Raw genomic sequence first — 2,089 nt, 5'->3', positions numbered from 1 at the left:
TCGCCAAGTTCTACAACTTTCCAGCAACGGAAAGTAAGGAAGTGAACATCATACCTGTTTGCGCAAAGCCTCTATCATATTGTCGTTAGTTGTCATTTTAAAAGCTTAGTCTTTTGAGTAAGGACTTTGAATGACGCGGTCCAAAAGTCAGACAGCGGCATAGCGAGTGGCGTTTGGGTATATTCGACATCATATAGCTTCAACTTAATTTCAACCCCTCTTCCAACGGTTAGTAACACATCGATTACTCAACCACCAAACATTTCAAAAGCCTCCCATCGGACTCGGTCCATCATGCACCGCCTCATACGGCGGCGGCGCGCCCCCTTCCTCCATCTCATCCTGCTCTCTCTCCACCGCGGCGCCTTCTCCCTCCCCCCTCAAATCCGGCCACGGCAGCACCAAGATCTCATGCCCCGCCCCCTCCACCTCAAACGTCTTCCCCGCACACTCGATCCACAGCTTCACCCGCAACGCATACGACCGCGCCAGCCCATACGTCTTGAACGTCGGACGCACCCCCTTCGACACCACCACCTTCCCCTCCTCCGCCAACGACGCCAGCGCCACCTCCTCGCCTCCCGCGTCGAGCTGCGGCGGGCCGTCCTCCGCCTCCCCCCACCGCCGCTCGACCAGCGTGATTTCATGCATCCTCCGCCCCGTGATCTCGCTGCCCTGCAACCCCGTATACTTCACACGTGCCTTGTCGACAGCAGTCAGCGCGACGCGGAAACCCTTCAAACACAACTCCGGCGGCGCCAGCAGCTCGGGGCTGCGCTCGCCGTGCGTGATGCTGAAAAAGATCGGCAGCTCCTGGGCGCCACTGCGGGTGGTGGCGGGGGCGCGGGTGACGACGGTGAAAGACGCGTGCGGGTCGGATGACGAGGCGGGCAGGACTTCCTTCAGCTTCTCGCGCAGCTTTCCGTGCGGTTCGTAGGATGGGTCGAGTTGCTTGCTGTGCCGCGTGAGGGTGACGGCGCGCTCGATGAAGTTCGGCGCCTCCGCGGCGGATGAGTTGAGGCACGACGGGACGAAGCGGATCATCTCCCTGTCTTCTTTCGAGCCAGAGAAGATCTTGAGGGCGGTGGTGGTCATGCGGGCTTCGACGAGGTACTGGATGGACTGGTAGTGCGTGTCGACTTCGGCGGACATGGAGGGGGGTAGCGGGTGGCCCGGATCGCGTTCTAAGTTCGGGTTGGGCTCGAGGCTGTTCATGCCGCGACGGGAGGACGTGTCGTGGCACTGGGCGGTCGAGGGGAAGCGGAAGCGGAAGGGGAAGGAGACGAAGGGCCCGTCGCGGTTGGCGGCGTAGGATTCGATGGCCGCGGCGTTGCTGTTGCCCGTTTCGAAGAGGCGCTCGTGGTAGCGGAAGAGCGTGCTGCGGCCTTCGCAGGTTTGGTGCGCGCTTCCTATGCCGCTCGCGTGGATGCGTGTTAGGCGGGCTGTGGCGGTTCCTGAGAAGCTGATGGAGACGCTTTCGATCTTCTGACGGGTGTCGACCTTGACTACTCCGCTGACTACATCGTTATTGGAGTAGACCCTGTTCGGGTTGTCTGATCCGTCGATGTGGAGCTGTAGTGGCCGATCCGGGGGTCTGGAGAGGTTCATTTTTAATCGCGAAGTCGTGCATACGATGGTGGATGCAAGAAGGAAAGACAAGTAGCATACCTCAGAACATGATATTAAATGTCCTAGAGCATGTGATAGCTGCACAATAAACAGTTGTCCTGTTTTTCGTGTTCCGGTTAAATCCTGCGGTTATTAATAGTAGTGATGTACAGGTTCGGCACCGCTCAGCCGCATTTGCTGACTATAAGGCCCACCATAATTGCGTCATAAGTTTTGTCGGACACCAAAGTAGAAGGAACATGCCACCATCTGCGGTGTGCACATCATTATCTGAAAAATTGATGGTGGCGGGCTACGTAAATCTTGGGATGGGCCTCGCCGGGTGTTTGCGGCGTGCGGAGGTTCTGATTGGTTAGAGCTTATCCCCCATTATCTGACTATGCATGCGCGCGTTCCTTGTAATTGAGTGTTGTACTTGGCATGTGTTGGAATCGACAAGTAGAAGAAAGACAGGATCAAT

General features: G+C 57.4%; 1 protein-coding gene across 1 annotated transcript; it reads right to left on the bottom strand.

Moving 5' to 3' along the window:
• Positions 1-264: 264 nt before the first annotated feature.
• On the bottom strand, positions 265-1,608 carry LTHEOB_8162 (uncharacterized protein; the record flags this gene model as incomplete). The annotated part of the gene is made up of 1 exon (XM_035517609.1): positions 265-1,608. One exon carries the CDS (start codon positions 1,606-1,608, stop codon positions 265-267), a length of 1,344 nt encoding a protein of 447 aa, XP_035370709.1.
• Between the last annotated feature and the right edge of the window lie 481 nt (positions 1,609-2,089).

This window comes from Lasiodiplodia theobromae, assembly GCF_012971845.1.
Source record: "Lasiodiplodia theobromae strain AM2As chromosome Unknown scaffold_25, whole genome shotgun sequence".
In the NCBI taxonomy this organism is placed as follows: Eukaryota; Fungi; Ascomycota; class Dothideomycetes; order Botryosphaeriales; family Botryosphaeriaceae; genus Lasiodiplodia; species Lasiodiplodia theobromae.
The sequence above is the reverse complement of the archived record's forward strand: the minus strand, read 5'-3'. Positions and strand labels throughout refer to the sequence as shown.